The sequence below is a fragment of the Microtus oregoni genome, unplaced genomic scaffold (assembly GCF_018167655.1).
Source record: "Microtus oregoni isolate MIOR12 unplaced genomic scaffold, Mior012 000020F_ref0000438, whole genome shotgun sequence".
NCBI classification, from domain to species: domain Eukaryota; kingdom Metazoa; phylum Chordata; class Mammalia; order Rodentia; family Cricetidae; genus Microtus; species Microtus oregoni.
The window spans coordinates 14,666,603-14,689,036 of NW_024543079.1; the positions used below are offsets into that span (position 1 = coordinate 14,666,603).

Here is a 22,434-nt window from a genome sequence, read left to right on the forward strand (position 1 = left end):
TCCCTCACTAGCTCAGAACTAAGAAATAGACCGGTGTTTATTAAAAGGTAAAACTTACAAAGTCAGGATTCTCTGCTTGAACGATGGATGAAGATCAGATCCAAAGCAAACCGAACAGCAAAAGGGGCCCAGGGGGAAGCTGAGAGGAAGGGGCCAGTGCGCTTCTGCATCCAGATAAATAGTCTTTGAGGCCATGCCCCAGTAGGTGGGTAGCCACGTTCCCAGTAGTGGGTAGCTGCTAGCTATACACCTTCCACAGCAAGGCTCAGTGGTTCTGAGCAACTACTGCTTTTGCAGAGGATCCAGGCTTGATTTCCAAGTTGATCCATATCAGCTGGATCACAACTCCCTGTAATTCCAGTTCTAGGGGATATGGTCCCCTTTGGCCTCCATGGGCACCTGCACACAGGTGGTGCACAGAACTCACAAGGGCACACACATTGTACAAATAGAAGTTTTAATAAGAATTAATAGGCGTTCTATATAGTCTGTTTTAGAAAACAGAAGAACACTTCTGTGTTAGTCAGTTTTCTGTAACTATAACAACATACTCCAGACAATCAGCTTACCAGGAGAAATGGTTAGCTCAGCATGGTGGTCAAGCCTGTAATCTCAGTACTTGAGAAGCTGAGGCAGGAGGATCTCAAGTTTGAGGTGGGACAGGGCAACATATTGAGTTCAAGACTAGTCTGGACTACGTAATGATGTGGATGAGGGGAGATGACAGACGAGAGAAAAGAGAGGAGAGAGAAAGGAAAGGGAAGAGTGGTGGTGGTGGTGGTGGTGGGTGTAAGACAGACTGATTTTGGTTCTTGGTTTTGTGATACTTGTCACTAGAGAGGCCAATGAGCAGAGATGGGGATTAAATCTTCAGGTTGTGCGTTATTCAGAGAGTCAGCACCTGAGGTGGCAATGGGGTGACAAGGATGGGGCAGGGGGAAAAGAAAGAGGATAGAGTAGGGAGAGGGAGGGTGTCCTAGCTTCTGCTGCTTCGGTAAGCACCAAGACCAAAAGCAATCCGAGGAAGAGTTTATTTCAGCTTACACTTCCAGGTAAGAATGCGTCACTGAGAGCAGTCAGGGCAGGAATCTGGAAGTAGGAACTGATACAGAAGCCCTGGGTCACGGCTGAGGACCTGCACAAGATCCCAGCAACATTCAGCCATGGATGGGGGAAGATGTTGCTGAACTTCCTTCCCAGGAGGAGACATAGGCAAAGTCTGCTCTTCTTCCCACATAAACCGAGTCACGATTCTGCCAAAGATCACTCAGGGGAAACAGTTCACTGAGCTTCCTGACAAAGCACAGGTGAGGGGTCCTTAAGTTGCCCCCTGAAGGCTACACCTAGAAAGCTTCTATCCAACAGGTTTGAGGGCTTCTCCAGTAGCCAGGTAGCTGGAGCCCCCTTCCCTGGCTACAATCTCCAACCCCTTCCTGAGATCATGTTCGATTAAGGCAGAGTTGCATACAGTAGGTAATAGGTGCAACTGAAAACTCAGGAGACGGTTTGTGACCCTCCTCTCTACTCCACGAAGAGAAGTAAACAGTAAACAAGTCCGGCGGGGACAATCCGTTCACAAGGGGACCAGCTGAACTCCCCAGAGATGGTGGGTGTTTGCACACAACGCGGTGCCTGGCTCCTTCAGGAAAGCTACTGGCAGTTATGGCCGCTGAGCCATTGGCGAGCTATCTATGCTCTTGTGTAGTGCTCCCACTCATTTCCGTGTGGGCGGCTTGGGGTCACCAAACAAAAACAATGAAAAGACTCGAGAGTGGAATGGGGACTTGTTGAGGAGGGAGTCGGGGTGGGCAAGAGAGGGAGGGAGAGAGAGTGACACATTGCAACTTGTAATTTTTCTTAACTTTCTTTTTGAAACCTCACGCTGTAGCCAAACTGGCCTGGAACTAACTAGTTGTAGACCAGACTGGCCTTGAACTTGTGACAATCCTTCTGGCTCTGTCTCCCGAGAGTTGGGATTACAAACATGTATCACTAGACCCAGCTCTGTACTGGTAGTCTTCGGCCAAATATACCAGAAGAAATTAAGGCTCAGTGAAGTAATTGGCCTGAAAGTTCTGCATCGTTTTGACCTCTGGTTCACTGACTGAACGAATGGGAGAAGAACCGCTTCTCTCCACGCTCCCTTCCAGCCGGGTGCCAGGAGTCCAAAGGCCACAGAGCATAAAATTTATAATTTTTGTGGGAGGGATCGAAGTCCAACCCCGCTGCTGCACAGCTATTCACCTCGAGCCAGACTCCGCCCCCAACTCTCAGCCCCAGCGAGACTCATGAATATTCAAATTAGAAGATATTTAAAGCCGCCCGCGCCCGGCGTAGATCCCTGCCCCGCGCCGTCCGGCCCCCTCCACTGAGTTCATCAGTCGTAGCGGAAGCGCCGCCAGCATGTCTGAAAAACTGCCCTACAAAGTCGGTGAGTCCCAGGGGTGCAGTCCTCCTTGGCGACTCGGCTCCCCACCCTGGGCTTGTTGTCCGTACCAACCCGCGTCTGGTCGAAGCACTGGCCTCGGGGCGCCCGGGACCCCTAGAATCGCTGGCCTGGCCGCGCAGATGCCTGGGGGTTGGAGTCCACGTTCCGCCGAGAGCTAGGAGTGGGAAGCAGCTACGGACTACAAGTCCCGGCGTGCCCTGCAGCAGGCGCCCCGAGCCGCGGCGCGGGCTACCTTCCTTGGTTAGGCAGCGTGCTGCTCGTGGAGAGACTGGCCCTTGGGGAAGCGGCCCTAGCGGTTCTGGCTCTGGCGTCTGGCGGGCTGTGTAGCCCCCTACAAGGGTCCACCACCTTCTGGGCCTTGAGCGGGGCCAGAGAGCGCGCTGGTGTTCCAGGTGTTAGTGAGGAGAGGCCCGGAAGGCAAGTCCCCGGTGATGCACCGGGGACTTGGGGTCCAGCTCAGTCTGTGGGACTGTCTGGTGGATGACCAAAAGAAAATTTAGAGTGCTTAAAAATTTCCCTTCGTTTCGTTCCAGTGATGGAAGAATGACTGAGTAAACAAACGTTCAGTTGATCGTTTACAATGGGTTAGAAACCGCCTTGTAGCATTATTCTAGACTGATCCTTTTTATTATTATAGCTCCCTAGGGAAGGAACGAGTCTCCTTTTATGATGAAACTCCGGAGGTATAGAGGTTATTTTCCCAGAATCTTGCAACTGGGAAGCGGTTGGCTAGAATTTGGACCCAATACGTCGTGTCATGACCTCTCGGCTTATCCCTTTCGCTGCTGTCAGTATGCAAGGGAACAAACACACTTGGAACAACCCTAATAAAATTTCAGCACAGTTCAGTTCAGGCTAGGCTTAGTGACACAGGTTTGCAATGCCAGCGTTCACTTCTGAGGCGTACAGTGAAGTCCAGGCCTACCTGGACAAAACAGGGAGACCCTATCAGAACCAAACTACAGACCAAACAAAACCAGAGCAATTCAGGCTGGCTGGCTTTTAAGGTCATTTCAAGATGCCGTTAAATTGGGGAGGGTCACGTGCATGAAATGGATGCTACCCCATTATACAGAGGAGGAACCCGAGGAAATCTCTTGGGAAATTCTTATTAAAATAGTTAACCAGCTGCCAGAGTAGATTATTGTCTCCATTGAGTAGATGCTGAAACTGAGGCCCAGAAAGGTTTAAGTCAGTGTTGCCCTGGTGGAACAGCTGGAATGGGAGCTTGTCATACTGTGGAGGGGTTGGAGGACCACAGATTGCATGACTTGGAGGCTGGGGTCTTGACCTTAGGGGTGGAGGCCCACTAAGGAGGGCATGCTGTGCACTAGATCTAGTCCGTGTGGTGTTCTAATCCTTGGGTGTACAGTAAGGCTCGGCCTGATTATCTTCGTTCTGATGGGGCCGGTTTGGGAAGGGGCACACAGGTCTTTTTGACCCATGTTCCTGGGACTTCTGCAACCTCTGGTTGTCTTGGCACTAAGTTCCAGAGTTTGGTACACTAGCTCCTCCAGCTGCCACAAGGGCATTGAAAGAATCATTTCTAGCTGGAGGGACAGGTGATAGTAGATGGGGCGGGATTTAAGCAGGAAAGCACAAAACCCATTGTCCTCTCCAGGACTGGCTGGAGACTATACATGCTGGGAGTTAGACTAGATTCATCTTCCTCCCTCCCTCCCTCCCTCCCTCCCTCCTTCTCTCCCTCCCTCCCTCCTTTTCTTCCTTCTTGCCATCATGTCCTGTGCCAACCCCCTATGAATCTTTGCTCATTTAGTTTTAGCAGATGATGTGGTCAGTGAACATTTTCTGAGTTCCTTCTCTTTGCTGGTCACAGTTGCTGGTCACTGGAGATAGAGAAGATAGGCCTCATAGTGTAGCACAATCTCCTTGTGTGGGGAGGTCTGTCACCTTTCACTCTCCATGGCTACCAGCCCCTCTTCTCCTCTCTCCCCACAGGTCTCTATGGTCTTCATGCTACCATTTTGTTTGTTTGAGTTTTGGGCCTCGGCTGGCATTGAACTCATTAAACTTCCTTTATCCTCCAGGCACTGTTTTTATAGGTACATGTTATAGTGAGCCAGTAGGATCTTTCCGAAGACAAATAAATGATACCTCCTTTGGAACTCTGTAGACGGCTTACCTCACTGCGAGTAAAGTCCTGGCTCGTCTTAATGCCTCTGTTTTGAGTCAGCTTGGCCCATTTTCAAGTTTTGTTTTTTGTTTTTGGCTTTCTCATTTTTATTATATGTGTATGGGTGTTGCGCCTACATGCATGTCTGTACCACGTACATGTGGTGTCCACGGAGGCTAGAAGAAAGCGTTGGATCCCCTGGGTCTGGAGTTATAGACGGTTGTGACACTCTGTGACCTGCTAGGAATTGAACCCCAGTACCCTTGAAGAACAGTCAGTGGTCTTAACCGTTAAACCATCTCTCCAGCCCCTCCATTTTCAGGTGTTTTTGAGCCAGGTACTGCGTCTGGCACTCGGCATTAGTCTTCCAGGTTAACTGCTTGTGTTAAAGCGCCACGATGGGAGAGGTCTATGGCTGAGCTGCTAGTGATGGGAACAAGGTGGAAATAGAAGCAGCTGGTAGACTTGGGAGGGGCCTGAAGCCCAGGTAAGGACTAGGATTTTACATTTTTAGAAGTTTCCCACTGGGCTGTAAGTGAGTAGCATGACATGTGGGAACAAAGGGACCGACTATGAAGCTGCTTGTGGGTCCAGCTGGGAAGTGGTCCTTTGGGCTAGGGTGGGATGCTTGGTGACAAACATGCTGGTGGAGGTGGGCATAGTGGCCCACACCTTTAACCTCAGCGCTTGACACAGGGGCAGGCAGTTAGTTCTCTGTGAGTTTGAGGCAGGGCTGCTCTACATAGTGAGTTTCACAGAGTTGCAGGAACAACAAACAAAAAACCTGCTGACAGAGGCAAAAATGGAAACGGGAAATCTTACAGGTTTTTGGCAAGAGTGGCAGATTGAATGGTGGTTTCATTTCCTAAAATGGGAAGATTGGGGGTGTGTAGCCAAGCAGTCTTGAAGCCTTGTACTTGATGGATAATAGTTGGACACCAGACGAGAGGTGCTGAGTCAGCAGTTGGATTTTGTGAGTCTCGGATTCCTGGGAGAAGTTTGTACTTGGAGGTAAATACGTGGGAGTCATCACCCCAGGGAAGGCATTCACGATCGTCTGAACAGAACGTAATTGGCAGGAGTTGAAGAGGAACAATGATGGGTCCTCAGGCCTCCTAGAGTATGTCAGGTGAAGAGCAGCCAGGAAGGAAGGAGGGAGAAGAGAGACTCGGATGCCAAGGGAAAGCAAGCATTTCAGAGTTGGTAGTGGGGTCCCTGCTCCTGTGAGAAACCTGAGCATAAGTAATCACCTCAGTGGTGCCCGTAATGGAACAGTGAGATCTGAGGGGTGAGAAAAATCAGGGACCAGGGACAGCTGGTACTTTCTGACAGCCGAGAATCCCGAGTCTAATCACAGAGGAGGGTGGAGTTCATGGACAGATGATTTTGTATCCTCAGAGAACTATGAAGTGATATTATCAGGCGATGGGGAGAGATGACTAGGGGGAGGGGATAAACTTACTAGGAAAATGTAGTGGGATTGCTAGGATGTGCCAGGTTCCCTTGAGTTATTTGTTCATAGTAAGCAAGACCTTCATCCCATGACTGCGAGCTGGTTCAGGCCTTAGGTACAGTGGAGAGCTGGCTCTAACTAGGTGGGAACTTTGGTTTTGAGACTAGGTCTCTGTGAAGCTCAGAATTGCCTCAAAATCATGGCACTCTTTGTACTCAGCTTCCCTAGTGCTGGGATTCCAGGCAAGAAGCCACCCACCTAGCTTCGGGTGTGAGCTTCGCCAGGTGAGGTCCCAGAGGCTGAGAGAGCAGGGTATCCTAGACTGGAAAAGAAGGGGAGATCATGAAGGGGGCGGGGTAAGGGACACTAGAAATGGATAAAATGGATGCTTTAGAGTCTGATCTGCTCCCTCTTGGAGTTGGTAATGTATAGGGAGAAGACATGGCCAGAGGCGGTTGCTTGACATTCAGATTGTGTGTGTGTGTGTGTGTGTGTGTGTGTGTGTGTGAGAGAGAGAGAGAGAGAGAGAGAGAGAGAGAATAAAATCTTAGTAGTAGTAGTATTTGGGATAGGGCTATGTAGCTCAGGTTGGCTTTGAACTTGCTGTGTAGTCAAGGGTGAACCTCCTGCTTCCATCTGGAATTACAGGCGTGTCCACCACTCCTGGCTTGTTTAATTATTGGCTAAATTATTAAAATTTCTGTAGCAGCCTCCTTTCTTCACCCATCACTTCCTAGGGTGAGTGAGAAGACCTGAGCTTCCCAAAGGTAAACATGGCCCTGGGTGGGAGGAGGTGGCTCATGGAACTTGCCATCTTGTTCCTGCAGCGGACATTGGACTGGCTGCCTGGGGACGAAAGGCCCTGGACATAGCCGAGAATGAGATGCCCGGTTTGATGCGCATGCGGGAGATGTACTCGGCGTCCAAGCCACTGAAGGGTGCCCGCATCGCTGGCTGCCTGCACATGACTGTGGAGACTGCCGTCCTCATCGAGACTCTCGTGGCCCTGGGTGCTGAGGTGAGGTCCACAGCTGTGTGACTCCACTAAGTCCCTCGCCCTCTCTGGGCTCAGCCATGGGAAAAGACTGTACTGGTAGGGAGAGAGCCTCTTCTGGTCAGCTGGGTTTTCTCCCTATTTCCCTCTGCTGCCACCCGTGGTGGCAGAGAGTCTTTGGTATATTTTCTCCAGTTGGGAAGGTAGCTGACTCCTCAATACATCTTCCTGCCTGAGAGCATAGTAGGAGAAAACGATATTCCATTTGGTCATCTAAACATTCCCGTTAGCCTTCCTAGGAGTCGGGTGCCTTCTAGAAAGTAGAGTGCTAAAAAAAAAAAAAAAAAAAAAAGTAGAGTGCTATGATTTGTTGAGCCTGGATCATGTGGAATAAGATCCCAAGGAGGGGCCTGGTAGGGTAGGGGAACCACAAAGAATACTTGAGGGCCTATTTTTTTTTTTTAAGATTTATTTTATTATTATTTATATTATGTATACAGTGTTCTGTCTGCATGTATGACTGCAGACCAGAAGAGGGCGCCAGATCCCATTACAGATGGTTGGGAGCCACCATGTGGTTGCTGGGAATTGAACTCAGGACCTCTGGAAGAACAACCAGTGCTCTTAACCTCTGAGCTATCTCTCCAGCCCTGACCTGTTTGTTTTTTGAGGCATCATTCCTCTCTGTAGCCTAGGCTATCCTGGAATTTACTGCGTAGTTCAGGCTGGGCTCAAGCTGTCTTTCTACCTCAGTCTTTCAAGTACTGGGATTTTCCTGCTCACACCCACTTCCACTGACTTTTTCTTAGACTTGTTTTTATTTATTTATTTTATTTTATTTTTTTTAAATATTTATTTCTTTATTATGTATACAATGTTCTGTCTGTGTGTTGCCTGCAGGCCAGAAGAGGGCTCCAGACCTCATTACAGATGGTTGTGAGCCACCATGTGGTTGCTGGGAATTGAACTCAGGACCTTTGGAAGAGGAGGCAATGCTCTTAACCGTTGAGCCATCTCTCCAGCCCAGACTTGTTTTTATTTTGTGTGTATGAATGTCTGCCTGCACGTACATCTGTACACTGCTTGCACGCAGTGCCCGAGCAGACTAGAAGAGGGTACTAGTTTCCCAGACTGGGTTTCCAGATAGTTGTGAGCCACCATGTGGGACTGGGATTGAACTCGGGTTGCAGAAGAGCAGCTAGCGCTCTTAGCCGTTGACTCTCCCGGCCCCCATTGCCTCTTTATTTCCACATTCAGTTTGTTGGTGATATGCTCTCACGGCTTTAAATACTGCCTGTGTGGTAATGATCATGTACAAGCCTGACCTGGACCCACAGTCTGCCATGCCTGAGTATTGATATAGGCCACCTGGAGATGAAGTACCCAGCTCAGGCTGAACAAGTCCAGACAAACTTAGCAGTTTTCTTCCTCATCCCGACGTCTTTGCTGGAGGTTTTCTCTGCATGAGGAGCCTGGCGTATTTGACAGCCACTCATCACTTCCACTGTTGCCGCTGCATTTCTTCCCTGCACCCTGCTTTAGTAGCTCCTTCCCCGTCTCCTTGTTCACATTGCGCTAGAGTACTGTTTTCTTATTTATTTGATTTTGTTGTGTGAGGGTTTTGTCTGCACCTTCACGCTTGCATATGTACCACCTACGTGCCTGGTTCCCACAGAGCTGGTCCCCTGGAACTGGAGCTGTGGGTGGTTGTAAGCTGCAGTGTGGGTGCTGGAACCAAACCAGGGTCCTCTAGAAGAGCAGCAAGTGTTCTTAACTGCGGAGCCATCTTTCCAGTTGTTTATATATGTTTTGAGTCAGAATCTCCCTGTATGACTCAGGCTGGCCAGGAATCCCCCGTATAGCCCAAGCTGGCCCTGATCTTCCTGCCGCTACATCTTGAGTCCTAGGATTTTAGGTATGCCACCATGCTTGGCTCGGTGATTTATTGCCTTTTTTTTTTTTTTTTTTTTTAAACTCTAGTGCTAACTTTCCTGCTCTGGCTTCTAGTCATTCACTTGCCCAGAGTCCCCAGCCTTTCACTCTTGTCTTCAGGGCTTTCCTTTTCCTGTTCCTAACAGGATGCTTCATAGCCACCAGTGATCATGTTTTCCTGGCCCTTCTAGGTGCGGTGGTCCAGCTGCAACATCTTCTCCACTCAGGACCATGCAGCAGCTGCCATTGCCAAGGCCGGCATTCCAGGTGAGCTCGCTGTGGTATGTGGGCGTGGATAAAGCACTTTGCTTTTTCATGGTTCTCTTACTGACCCCTTCATTAAAGGCCTCCATGTACAAACAGAGGCCCTTAACCTATTGATTTATAGTCCTCCCAGCTCAGATTCCATGGAAGATACTTACTGACCGCTTAGCTTGTGGTCTGTAAGGGAAGGATCTGAAGATTGGGAGCCACATGGAGCAGAGGTGGGGGTGTTCCTTAGAGGGGCTCTGGGTCGTTTTCTAAGGAGCTGGTGAGGTGTAAGGCAGAACAAGAGTCTCGGGCACTGACTGAGGTGTGGTAGTTGAGGATCATGAGAAAGGACCAGGTCAGAGAGCAAAGACTTTGTCTCAGACTGTTGCAAAACGCTACCTGGACTGCGGCAGGGTGGGGGTAGGGCAGATGGGATCTGTTAGATTCAGTGGTGATTAAAATATACAGGAATCTTGGCCGGCGGTGGTGACGCATGACTTTAATCCCAGCCCTCGGGTGGCAGAAGCAGGCAGATCTCTGTTCGAGGCCATTCTGGTTTCTGTAGAGTTTCAGAGGAGGCCCCAAAAGCTACAGAGAAACTCTGTCTTAAAAAACAAAAACAACAACAAAAAAGTTTTTATCAGGGAACTGGAGAGAGGATCTGGGTTCAATTCCTAGCACCCACATGGCAGCTCACAAATGTATGTAATTCCAGACCCAGAAAATCAATATCATTTCTGTCCTCAGCACAGGGTACACAGACATACTTGTAGGTAAAACACTCATACATTTGGGGGCAGGAGGAATCCTAACCAGCTGTAGGTAGGGGGTCAGTGGGAGGGGTTCCTCACAGGGCTGAGTGCCTGTCAGCAGCCCCCACCTTGGTGAGGCTCAGTCCTCCTTCAGAACAGGCCTTGCTTTAATAGAAGTATCTTCTACAGTTGTGGGGAGGGAGGCAGCTGACTACTTGGCCAGTGTCCTGTGTAAACAGGAGACTCTTGCACCCCACACCTGTGGAGTTCCACAAGCTGGGAGGAGCAGCAGCCAGCAGCCCGCACCCTTGCTTTAGACGCTGCGTTCCCCAGTCTCTCTTAGGGGTTTGTAAGTGGTGATGGCATGCCTCCTCATGAGGTTTGCATGAGGGAACACGAGAACACGCACAGAGCAGTTACTGTGCCTGGCACAGAGGATGCTCCATCTATAGTAGCGTGTGCTGGGCAATTTTGACCGGGCATAACCTGGAATTACCCACCACTGAGACTGCCAGTCCCTCAAGACCTTTTAGTGAGCAAACCAGGATCTTACTGGTGCCCAGTGAGTAGGACGTCTCTCTGGGTAGGAATCCTGTTCTGTAGGGGCCAGTACACCTACTTCATGGAGCCCAGGCAGAAGGAGATGCAAAAGGGAAAATTATTTCTGGACACCTATGTCTAGGGCCATGCGCGGTCTCTGTGTCACTTGATGTACGCAATTACAGGCCACGAAGTGTGATTCTCAAGGTCACATGGCTGGAAAGTTCTGAACTTAGATGCTTAGCTTCGGTCTGTGTGCTTCCCATTACTGTTTTGGTAGGGGCTGGATGTAGCTAAGCATGGGAACTAGGAAGGAGACAGCATTGGCACTGTTGGTAGAGCTTTCTTTCTGGAGCCCCCTGCCAGCTTCTCATGTGCCGCTCTCCTGCAGTGTTTGCCTGGAAGGGTGAGACAGATGAAGAGTACCTGTGGTGCATTGAGCAGACGCTGCACTTCAAAGATGGCCCCCTCAACATGATTCTGGACGATGGTGGCGACCTCACCAACCTCATCCACACCAAATACCCACAGCTTCTGTCAGGTAAGCGGGTAGACTGAAGGGAGCCTGCTCCTTCACAGACATGAGGCAGGGGGCCTGGCGGAACGTCCGGATTTTCCATAGGACTGGAAGACAGGAGGTTCCTGCCGCATGGAGGCTGCCTTCTGACGTGTGATGTAAAGCCAGGGTAACTGGGGTGGGGGCAGAGCTGGCTGAGTTCATAAACCATGGCTTGTGCAGGGCAGTGCTAGGAATGGTCGCAGAGAGCCAGCTTTGTGGACTGTGACAGGGAGGAGGAGGATGGAGTTTGGAGAATACCAAGGCCCTGAGGTAGGGAAAGATTGACTGTACAAAACTAGCCACGACTAGTAAATGAAGGAAGCCTTCTCTGGAGGGTACTCTAGGCTGGGACAGGACGACTGGGTGGAGTGGTGTCAGCACTGCACAGTGGTGGGTGGAAGATGTTGGGTGTGCGTCATTAGGGTTCAGTAGGACGTCAGATGGTAACTGGGTGAACTTTACAGTCAGGTACAGAGATGGGAATGAAGGAGGGGGGACGCTAGGGAGTGAAAAGGGTTATGGGTAGAGATGTGTTCTCTGATGCTCTCCCTCTTTTGTTCAGGCATCCGAGGCATCTCTGAGGAGACCACAACTGGGGTCCACAACCTCTACAAGATGATGGCCAATGGGATACTGAAGGTGCCTGCCATCAATGTCAATGATTCTGTCACCAAGGTGAGCCCTAGGGGAGACTCAGCTCCAGTTGTTAGTTGCCCAGTGAGCTTAGGAGTGGATCTCTGAAGAAGGGTGGCAGGAGGGGAGATGGGGCAACAGTCTGAGGATGGTGAGTGTAGCTGTGCAGGAACTGTGGCTTTGGTTAGCAATAGCTTTAAAGTTAAGCAATTCTTAGACTCAGCAACCTGTCCTGGGCATTGATTCCCTAGAAAAACTTCTAGACCAGCAGAGAACATGAGGGAGATAGTCTGGAGGCTGATGAGGAGGGACATGTTGGCTTTGTCTAGTGGAGAAGATGCTTAGGGGTCTTCTCAGACTGACTGAGTGGGCTCAAGTCTCAGCCCTGTGGGATGCTTTAAGGCCTGGCCTCGGGGTCTTGCCTGCCCCCATTGTCCCCTCGCCCCCTCTCCTTTCAGAGCAAGTTTGACAACCTCTATGGCTGCCGGGAGTCCCTCATAGATGGCATCAAACGGGCCACAGATGTGATGATTGCGGGCAAGGTGGCAGTGGTAGCAGGCTATGGTGACGTGGGCAAGGGCTGTGCCCAGGCCCTGAGGGGTTTTGGGGCCCGAGTCATCATCACCGAGATTGACCCCATCAATGCACTGCAAGCTGCCATGGAGGGTATGGTAGAGTAAGGGTTGGCTGTTGGGGCTAGAACAAGGGTGAGGCCACCTTTGCTAACACATGCTCACTGTCCGTGCAGGCTATGAGGTGACAACCATGGACGAGGCCTGTAAGGAGGGCAACATCTTTGTCACCACCACGGGCTGTGTTGACATCATCCTTGGCCGGTGGGTACCAGGTGGGAGTCCTGGGGAGCAAAGGCCCCCAGGCTTGGGGCTGTTCTTGGTCTCCGGTCCCTCACAGGGTTGGGCTCCCTTCCAGGCACTTTGAGCAGATGAAGGATGATGCTATTGTGTGTAACATTGGACACTTCGATGTGGAGATCGATGTGAAGTGGCTCAATGAGAATGCTGTGGAGAAGGTGAACATCAAGCCCCAGGTGAGAAGCCCCAGCCTGCCCTGCTAGGCTGGCAGTGAAGGGCTGAGAAGGGGGAACAGGCTTGTAGGTTGCCCACCCTGGAAGCTGATGTGACCTAGAGAGTGGGGTGTATGTTGGAGAAGCCTGGTTCCAGAGCTAGGTTTGAGGTATCAGACTTGATGCCGAGGCCTCGGTCGCCCTTGAAGGTATCAGCATGTGTGCGGTGCACAGTGGCCTTGCTGTTTGAGAAAGCCCACTTGTACTTGTGAGCGGTGGACGATGAGATAAGGCCCTGAGGGTGCTCACAGCCAGGCGGGCATGCTGGCAGCTGAAGAGCGTGGGCTGAGCTGGCAGCAGGGTCAGGATGGGGGAGGCCAGGAAAGAGACACTGTATGTCCATCTAGAACAGCTCTGTGCAGAGTAAACCATTAATTGAGCTAGAGAAAGGGCAGCTTTGCTGCAGGGCATTCCTTTGGGGTATGTGCAACTTGATTTGGCTTTTATTTATTGTTGGCTTATTTATTTACCTGATTATAAAAATAATGTTCCCGGAAAACTTTTTGGATTTGTACATTAAGAGCTTTTAAGTTAAGTTCTTTTTGCCTTGTAGAGCTGGAGATTAAACCCAGTGCTTCATGTAAGCTAGGCAAGGATTCTCTTACCAAGTGATCCACATCTCCAGCCTTGCATTCGACCAGATGTATATTTATACTGACATATATATGTGTATTTATACACACACACACTGATACTAACATATATATATATACACTGACACACACAAAGCTACATTCTACTCAGTCATTTTATGTGCATATGTAAGCACATACGTACTGCATGTGGAGGTTAAAGGAGCCTGTCGTGGTTGATTCTCCCTTTCCACCATGTGGTTCTCAGGGATTGAATCCAAGCAACTTTACCCACTGAGCCATCTCACCATCCTGCATTTCGCTTTTTAATAACAATTGAGAACATGAGATCAGGCCTCCCTCCAATGGTCAAGGCTCAGATTGCAGCCATTTCTTCGTGTGTAGCTCTGAACAAGTGACTCAGCCTTGTAAACTTCAGTTTATTTGTGAAAAGGGGGAGATGAAGCACTTAAATGATAGTCATATGGGGCTGGAGAGATGGCTCAGTGGTTAAGAGCACTGACTGCTCTTCCAGAAGACCTGGGTTCAATTCCTAGCAACCACATGGCAACTCACAGCTGTCTGTAATTCCAGTTCCAGGGGTCCTGACACCCATAGCAAAACACCAGTGCACATAAAATAAAAATAAATTTTAAAACATGATAGTCATATATGTATAAAGGATTCAGGACAGACTATATGGCAGTATTGACAGTACTAGCTGTTACCTCCTAAGTATGCCCAATGCTTTATAGGTCTGAATTCATTAAGTTCTCAGAACAGACTGGTTTATTGTGTGTGTTAGCTCTGTAGGGTGGTTGTTTGGGGGCATTTCAGGCCATCTTGTGCAGGGTAGGAGGTGGGCAGAGATGGGTAGTGCCCACCAGCCCTTACTGTTGCCATGGGGACTTGCAGGTGGACCGCTATCGGCTGAAGAATGGGCGCCGAATCATCCTGCTGGCTGAAGGCCGACTGGTCAACCTGGGTTGTGCCATGGGCCATCCCAGCTTCGTGATGAGCAACTCCTTCACAAACCAGGTGATGGCACAGATTGAGCTGTGGACCCACCCAGATAAATACCCCATTGGGGTTCACTTCTTGCCTAAGAAGGTAAGCTCTTGACTTTGAGGCTTATATGTGGTTCCTGGGCTCCCTGTGTGGGTTTGCGAGAGTATATTAAGTGCTTGTCTGGCCGCTTAGTTGTCCTCCAGAGTCCTCAGTGCTCCCTGGAGCCACACCCATAGTGCCATGAGCTGTGGAGTGTGTGTGGTTCACCAGGTTTGAAGCTGTGTCTCCATTCCTCAGTTGTAAAGGGAAGGCAAGAGCACTTTCCTGAATATCAGCAAGGACTGGGTGGGTACTTGGTAAAGTAGGCTGGGTGGGAAGTGAACAGTTGAAGAATATATGCTTCAAGTAAAGGGGTGGCTGTCACTCAGCTGTCACCAGCCCGGGACACAGCTCCACCGGACAAGGCCTATGAGCTCTGAAGAGAAGCCATATGCTACGGTCTTGATATGAAATAATTTTAAAATATAGGCAACATATTGTAGTTTTTTTTTTTTAAATAGATGTGCCCCATTTTGTTTGTTTGTTTATCTTTGATCTTGAGACGGGGTCTATCATTGCCCTGATTGACGGATGTAGACTAGGCTGGTCTGCCTGCTTCTGCCTCCTGAGACCTGGGATTAAAGGCAAGAGCTTGTCTTGGGTTTTTTGTTTGTTCATTTTGTGGTGTTGGACATGGAGCCCAGGTTCTCATACATGCTACATTGTAGTGATAGGAGCGGCGGGGTTGTGTCCCCGGCACCCCGGCCGCCTGGCTAGCTTATACCCCGAAATAACAACATACAAACTGTATTCATTTAAATACTGCTTGGCCCATTAGCTCTAGCCCTTACCGGCTAATTCTGATATCCCGATCAACCCATCTCTAATAATCTGTGAGCACCGGTCTTACCAGGAAGATTCTAGCCTACGTCCATCCTGGGTCTGAGCTTCATCGCGTGTGTCTGCCCGGGAGCTGGGCATGGCGTCTCTCTGCTCCAGAGAGCAGAGCTGTCGAGTCTGAGCTCATTTCCTCTTCCTCCCAGCTTTCTGTTCTGTTTACTCCTCCCACCTATGTTTTAACCTATGAGGGTCAGCCAAGCAGTTTCTTTATTACTTAACCAATGAAATCAACAGATTGATATATGACACTCCCACATCACTACATGAACATCCTTTAGCTGCATCCTAGTCCTTGGGTGGGTCAGCTGGGCATGTCTGTGAGATGCATGCATCTAAGGGTTCTTAGGTACCTTAGTTAACGATGATAGTAGCCACCATGATCTTTGTGACAGCTTCAAAAGGTGGGTATTTATTATATGTGCCCTCCAAACGAAGAAACCAAGCTTTAGAGGCTGGTGTGCTCTCCTGGGAATCCAGCTCCAACGGCCCAGGTGGTCACCCCTATGTGGCACCCTGGTAGATTGCTGTGAGAAGAAAGGTGTCCTGAGCTAGACTGGCCAGGTATAGGAGGCCTTCATTCTGTTTCTAACAATAGAGACTCCAGGTTAGGCCCATCTTGCGTTTACTTGTATCTAGCTTGAACCCGAAAGCACCTTCTCTAGGCTCCTCGTCTGTTAATGTAGGCATTATCCTTCCCTTCCTACATCTTGGGAATGTTTGTGAAGCTCTAAGAACAGTGAACATAAAACTGCTTGGGACTGTAAAAGCACTCTGGCTGGGCTGTAGGCAGAGTGTCAGAGATTGCCTCAACTGCTAATAAAATATATCCTAGGCCACAGTTCATTTCAGGATGCATTCTGGCTAGCTGCTTCAGTTAGAGGGTGAGGAGATGCGATTGATGGTGCCACCAGGACTATATGATGGGAGGGTGTGCTTGGCTCTCTTTAAAGACATCACACGGAAGCTGGCCATGAGGCTAGAACAAGGTGTAATGAGGACTTGCAGCCCCCCCGCCCAGCAGTTTCTGTTGGCTAGATGCAGGTAAGTGTACTAGAACATGACATTAACTCCACGTTTTTCTCTTTCTCTCCAGCTGGATGAGGCAGTGGCTGAAGCCCACTTGGGCAAGCTGAATGTGAAGCTGACCAAGCTGACTGAGAAGCAGGCCCAGTATCTGGGCATGCCCACTGATGGCCCCTTCAAGCCTGATCACTACCGTTACTGAGAGCCAGGACTGCCCTTCACCTTCCAGCTGCCATCCTTGTTCCAGGCCCTATCTCTTTCCCAAGAACACATGTCACCAACTTCGCAGTTGCTTCATCAATGTTTGTCCACTGGGACTGGTTACTCTGTCTTTGGCCTCTGTTGTGTCCTTCATATGGTTCCAGGTGTGGCAAGGGGAACTGAGAGTCTCCAGTCAGGAGCCATCTGCAGGGGACATGAACCTTGGAAGCCCTGAGGGTGGATGTGGCTAGTGGTGGTCACGAGCCCACGCACTTTACCATCCAGGGTCTCACTTGGTCTTTAGAGCTGTGTGGTTGGTTTCTCAGCCCAGGACCGGAGAAGGAGCTCTACCAGAGAGCGGGAACCACTGGAGCTGGAAGGTTCCTCAGAGCTTGACTTATTTACCATTGGGCCATCTCTTTAAATCTCAGAACACTGAGGTTGGTACTTTTGGTCCCTATTTCACAGGGGTTAGAATTAAGAGATAATTAACCAAGAAGGGACAGGTGACAGCTAGAGGTTAAAAGGGGCTGGAAAAAGCAAATACGCTAAGGTCTGTCACTGTTTGGTTACTGATGGTGCCTATCACAAGCCTGGGTCACAAAGAGATTAATTTGGATTATAGTGTTTAGAATGTTAATAAAGGAAGGTGGATTAAATAAAATTTCTGGTTCCTAAGGAATTTTGACCCTTTATTCTATATGTAAGATATTGTTTACCACGTATGACGGTTTTAATGTGTGTGGTGTATGCACATGTGTGTGCAGGAACGTGTACCTGTGCTCCTGGAGCCCAGAAGAGGATCTTGGGTGTGTGAACACCCTCCCTTTGTATTCCTCTGAGACGGTTTCTTACTGAACCTAGAGCTGGGTTGTTTCTGTGCACAGGCGTACGCGCACACACACACACACACACGCACACCCTTGCTGGGTTATGGTAGAACATGGCTTTCTAACGAGTGCAGGTGGCCTTACTCAGTGAGCCATCACTTCTGGGAGTCCTGCAGAAATGATTTTAAAAGATCAGAGACCTCATAATTTGAATCACACAAAAACATGAGAAATTGAGCTCCCTCTTATTTGCCCAAGTGATCATTTTCTGAACCTGTTTGACCTTGAAGTCCATTAAAAACAACCCGCGTGCACGGGATGATGTTTTGAGTGCCTGCCACGGAATGGAAGTGAGCTACACACAGATGGCTGGGATGTCTCGCAGGAACAGCTCTGCCATCCCCTGCCTCTCCCCCTTTCTGCTCAGTTGGTTCCATGTCTGGCAGCAGGAGAAAGCCAGTGGAGAAGAGGTAGTGCTGGAAAAGAGTAGGGGGCTTTAGGGCTTTATTGTTTCTGAGACATGGTCTCAGGTGAGGGCTTTAGGGCTTTATTGTTTCTGAGACGTGGTCTCAAGTGGCCCAGACTGGCAAGCCACCAAAGGTGACTCAATTTCTGATCTTCCTGCCAGTGTGATGTGAGTACAGCATGCACAAAGAGGTCAGAAGACTTTCTGGGAGTGGTTCTCTTCCATCTTCATGTGGGCTCCAGGGACCAGACACACTCAGCTCTCAGGCTTACACAGCAAAGCACTCATCTCCATCAAACTAAACCCTTGTTCATTCAGCAGTCCACTGGCACACTGGATGCTCATTCCAGCTCGGGGTGTTCTCAGTGTGTGTAGCTGAAGGTGTGTGAACTACATGCTTCCTGCAGTGTGTATAGCCGAGGTGTGTAAGCTACACGCGTACATGGTGACTTTGCCAAAAATAACTGATCAGGTTTGGTAAAGTCAAATGCCAGGGATCCACCTCCCAACTGATCACCATAAAATGGCAAAAGAGACTGGGAAGGACAGACTGAGAAGACAGGTGTAGTCCCTGCAGTAGAAGAGGGGCAGAAGGAGGGTCAGGAGTTCAAGGTCACCCTTGGCTACTTGGGGAATTGCAAACAGCTTGAGCTATGAGATTCTGTCGCAAACAGATAATGATAGATGGACAGGGACAAAATCTACTGAATAAAAGTACAAAATATGCAAGAATAAAAACTTTTTTTTTTTTTTTTTTTTTTTTTTTTGGTTTTTCAAGACAGGGCTTCTCTGTAGCTTTGGAGCCTGTCCTGGAACTAGTTCTGTAGACCATGCTGGCCTTGAACTCACCTGCTTCTGCCTCCCAAGTGCTGGGATTAAAGGTGTGCGCCACCACCACCTGGCTAAAACTTTTTAAATATTTATTATATATACAATAGGGCATCAGACTTCATTACAGATGGTTGTGAGCCACCATGTGGTTGCTGGGAATTGAACTCGGGACTTTTGGAATAAAAAACAATCTTAATTCATGAAAAAAAATCTATCCCCAGTACTACTTCTTGTACACCAATTGTGTGCAAGGTTGGACCAAAGAAACCTTGGTTTTGAGATGGCCTTGCTATTTAGCCCAGGCTGACCCTGAAATTACAGAACTCTTGCCTGGGATTATAGAGGAGTGTCCATTGCATTCTGACGTTCAAGGGGATTTTATTCATGAGAATTTACTAGTCTTGGCTCTGAGGCTGAGAGAGTCCATTTGAATGAACCAGCGGTTCTACTAGGTTGGATTCTTGGAACTAAAATCCAAGACCTTTCTATACCACAGGCCCTGGGTTGGGAGGAAGGGGGTGAGGCTTCAGACTCCTTAACATTCGAATAAGGAACTCAAACTGGAACTCCCTAAAAGTCCCTAAAAGCAAGGTCCAATAGTGGGGGTTGCTTCACCCCACCCTGACGAGTAGACGTGGGAAGCTGCTCTTCTGAGTGAAGGTCAATGCAGTAGCCTTGCTGATCCCTCCAAAGGACCCGGCTGAGGGTGAGCACTTCCCCTCAAAGTTGTCTCCTTTCCAAGTGTTTGACCTGTGAGAGTCCCAAGAGCTCTAACCTCCTGTCCCCTGGGGTTCTGGCTTTTGTTACCCTGGCTTTTTCCTCTCTTCTTTGGAGAAATCCTCTCATTTTCAGAACCTTTTCATTCAAAATAACACTTTCATATCTGGTCTCAGATGTCACTCTACTCAGGTGTGCTATCTGTCACAGTTGTGACAATGACCAGGGTACCCACAATAAAGGATGTGTGTCTCCTGCCTCCTCCATGGCTCCTTGTCAGTTTCAGGAGGGAAGAATTAGCTGTTTCCCCTCTATCCCGAAAAAACAAGATGAGGCTTGGAGGATTGTGGGGCAGTGATCCGGGGGTTAAGGAGAAGACCCGAGTCATTCATGACTCAGGATAGTGACAGAAAAACCTCAGACCCTTGAAGCTCAAGTTCTATGTCAAGTTTTAAGGGCCAGGGTTGGGGAGGGAGTTGGAGGGTAAGGAATTTAGAATACTTCTTGAGATCTAGACAATATTTAACGTGTTTTATAAACGCACGTTTGTACCCCGTTCTGTAGGAAGGAATCTCCTGCCCACATTGCTAATGTGAGTTAACCTTCCACCGAGATGTCCTCCAGACATTTAGCCAGCCCTCCCATGTACACAGACAATAAAGAGGGAGAGCAAGTCCTCCCCTGCTACAGAGTGGGGGTGATAAGGAGAGATGCCCCTACACCACAGATCTCTGGGGAGACTGGCCGCCGGGACAGAGAGGGCAAGGCTCAACTCTGTAGTGACTGCTTGTTTCCCTTCCTGTGTAATCTGCTGGCTGCTGGTGAGATGCACGGCAGAGACTGTTGGCTCTGAAGAAAGCCCTGTTTAAATGTCAGTGCTTGGTGTTTGCCTTTGTGTCAGGAAGCAAAGGTCCAGTAGTAAGAAGTACCTTAGAGCATCACTGAAGGAGAAGTCAGGGTTTAGATGTGGAGACATGACACCCCAGAGCTTCTGCAGTTTATCTGAAGTCACCTTGCAGGTCTGGGTACTTCCTGCCTCCAGGTAGTATGCTGTTGGGGGGAGACTCCTCAATCTTAGCTGGCTGGAGGAAGCTTAGACTAAAGCCCAGGAGGCAGCAGGTAGTAGGTGCTTAGTTCTGCCTTGAAGGTCTGAAGTTCCAGGAAGCCAGAGTCTCATCCTAGAGACTCAACACTATCCCGGGAGACAAAGCCAGCAGACCTGCGCAAAGCAACCAGGGGTGCTTGCATAATCCAGGCTTAGCCAACTAACGCCAATCAATGCATCTTTCAGCTTCACAAACTGGTTTAAGAATAAGCACGTGATTCAAGTTGGCCCCAACTCAAGCACAGGGCTTTCGGGATTTTGCTAGAAATGTGGTGTAGTGAACTCCGGAAGCTGAGTGTGACTCATGTAGCTGTAATTTTACTGTTGCTCTAATAGTCTACACAGCCACAGGGCAGAGGAATTCTAAAGAGACGGCTGGAAGGTGTGAAATCCTTTAAGACTCAAATGGAGGAGGGTGTTGGCTGAGCTTCCCCAACAAGAAGGCCGCGAAGCACCTTCATCAGCACCAGTAGCTAACTCCAGGATGCAACTCCCAGATTTGCCTGGGGGCGGGGATAGCAAGTAGTTAACTGTTTTCCTGCAAGCTATCAGGAGAGAAGTTCCCTCTGGAATGAATGCAACATTTTATGATTTTGAAATATTTTACTTGATAAAACAACAACAAAAAAACCACCCCATTCCTTTTCAACTGCCTTCTCTTCTTCAACACACATGTCTAAGAGTAAAAAGTCTCTAGATGAATCGGAAAGTTACTACAGATGGTTTGGCTAATTTGGTTGCAATCACTTTCTGACCTTCACTTATCGAGTTCCCTCCACATGTGGGAATTGGCTCCGGGAGCCAGGTTTCTTTATGAAGCTCCTCTTGGAGAAGGGTAATTTCCTGTCAGTGGGTAGTGATCCACATCTTGAAACAGATGGAAGAGTTTAGAATCAGGACCTAGTGATTGCCAGTTAGGTTGACTGAAACCCGAACGTCCACAGTTCAAGGCATCTGGAGCCCTGGGGCCTTCTGCCTCCAAGACTATTGTTGTTGTTGTTGTTTTTTTTTTAAGTATACCGCTTTGGTGATATCATAAGCCTTAATTTCTTTTAAAAATATCAAAGCCTTTAAAAAGATGTTAAAAACATGCATGTTTAAATCTATGCATGAAAGTCTGACACGTTGAAAACCCACCTGGACCAAATTCTGACATAACCCCTGCTGTTTCCACTCAACAGGAGACCGTCTGAGTTAAAGGGGTGACCTGCTAAAACCTTACGTCTCCTGGTGATTGAAACTTTCTTCCAGAACCAAACTAAAGGACAAACTGGTTGACGAGGCTGATATAGGAGGGCAAATGTTGGCATCTAGTCGTGGATTTCAGTGTTTTGTGTGCATTATTATAACATTATATTGATAAAATGCTTTTATGTGCACTCTATGAGATTCTCACTTAGGACTTCAACTTCTGGGGCTGAGGATACAGGGAGATCTGTTGGTGGAGAGCTCGTTTAGCAAACATCAAGCCCTGGAGTGGACCCCAGCAGTGCATACACCAAAAACCACATATGGGTTCTGCATGTATGTCATCAAGCACTTAGGAGACAGAGGCAGGAGGATCATAAGTTCAAAGCCAGCCTAGATGGCGTCAGCCTGGGTTACATGAGACATCCTCTTCCCCCTGTGATAATATTTTGTTTGTGCTTTAACAAATAAAGCTTGCCTGAAGATCAGAGTGTGGAGCTAGCCACACTAGTTAACCATAGAGGCTAGGTAGCACATACCTTTTTAATCCTAGCATTTGGGAGACAGAGGCAGACCCATTGTGAGTTCAAGACCACCCTGGGGCTACATGAGATTGATCCAGTGTAAAAGAGAAACAGAGACAGGCAGTGATGGCTCACACCTCTAAGCCCAGTATTTGGGAGTCAGAAGCTTTTAATCCCAGAACTAGAAAGATAGAGACAGGAAAAGATATGGCTGGGAGAGAGGAATGTAGGGTGGGAGGAGACAGGAG

The 22,434-nt window shown here is 48.9% G+C and overlaps 1 protein-coding gene across 1 annotated transcript; it reads left to right on the forward strand.

Moving 5' to 3' along the window:
- Positions 1–2,314: 2,314 nt before the first annotated feature.
- Positions 2,315–17,207, forward strand: Ahcy (adenosylhomocysteinase). The gene is made up of 10 exons (XM_041670987.1): positions 2,315–2,431; positions 6,864–7,054; positions 9,154–9,229; positions 10,898–11,047; positions 11,628–11,740; positions 12,157–12,364; positions 12,447–12,534; positions 12,629–12,746; positions 14,270–14,464; positions 16,395–17,207. The coding sequence occupies exons 1-10, from the start codon at positions 2,404–2,406 to the stop codon at positions 16,524–16,526; spliced, it is 1,299 nt and encodes a 432-aa protein (XP_041526921.1). The 5' UTR covers positions 2,315–2,403; the 3' UTR covers positions 16,527–17,207.
- The last annotated feature ends 5,227 nt before the right edge of the window (positions 17,208–22,434 follow it).

Excerpts from the sequence above, each read along its gene's own strand:
- Ahcy (XM_041670987.1), top strand. The coding sequence starts at position 2,404 with ATGTCTGAAAAACTGCCCTACAAAGTCG. Across the intron at positions 12,747-14,269 it reads AGGTGAACATCAAGCCCCAG|GTGGACCGCTATCGGCTGAA; the intron begins GTGAGAAGCCCC and ends GGGGACTTGCAG. Across the intron at positions 14,465-16,394 it reads TTCACTTCTTGCCTAAGAAG|CTGGATGAGGCAGTGGCTGA; the intron begins GTAAGCTCTTGA and ends CTTTCTCTCCAG.